Below are 578 nucleotides of genomic sequence, written 5' to 3'. Positions count from 1 at the left end.
AGTATTTTTTTGCTGCTGCTTGCGCCTCTATAAGGCTCAGCTGCCCCCGCAGCAGCAGCACGAGACGATATCGACGGCTGCCGAACGGTGCTGCTGCTGCTGCTGCTGTTGCTGCTGCTGCTGCTGCGGGTGCTGCTGCTCTGGGTACTGCGGGTGCTGCTGCTCTTGATGCTTTTTTTGTAGTTGCTGCTGCTGCTGCTGTTGCTGCAGCAGCAGCAGCAGCAGCAGATTCGCTTGAACGGGGACGACGTGCCTTCTGATAGCCATCTGCTGCTGCTGCTGCTGCGGGTTTTGCTGCTTTTGCTGCTGCTGTGTTTGCTGCTGCTTCCTTTGCTGCTGCTGCTGCTGCTGTTGTTCTTGCTGCTGTTGCTGCTGCTGTAGGTGTAAGGCTGCTGCTAGCAGCAGAAATGCCCCGACGCCTCTCTATTAAACCGAAGCAACAAGGAGGAGATATACAGCCATCTGCTGCTGCTGTTGCTGCTGTTGTCTGTGGATGCCCATAGGTAATAAAGGCTGCAACTTTTGTCTCCTTCAATACAACATTATGGCGCTGCTGCTGCTGCTGCTGCTGCTGTTGC

At 55.4% G+C, this 578-nt stretch overlaps 1 protein-coding gene across 1 annotated transcript in view; it reads right to left on the bottom strand.

The window, feature by feature from the left end:
* The window catches only part of EMH_0049480 (uncharacterized protein), a gene marked incomplete at both ends in the record, with an annotated part of 7,290 nt that overhangs the window by 590 nt on the left and 6,122 nt on the right, over positions 1–578 (bottom strand). Inside the window, one exon of the mRNA XM_013496535.1 lies at positions 62–392. Within this exon, the coding sequence (XP_013351989.1) occupies positions 62–392 (331 nt within the window). The remainder of the gene's footprint in view (positions 1–61; positions 393–578) is intronic.

This window comes from Eimeria mitis, genomic scaffold, assembly GCF_000499745.2.
Source record: "Eimeria mitis Houghton genomic scaffold, Emh_scaff2155, whole genome shotgun sequence".
NCBI classification, from domain to species: Eukaryota; Apicomplexa; class Conoidasida; order Eucoccidiorida; family Eimeriidae; genus Eimeria; species Eimeria mitis.
The sequence above is the reverse complement of the archived record's forward strand: the minus strand, read 5'-3'. Positions and strand labels throughout refer to the sequence as shown.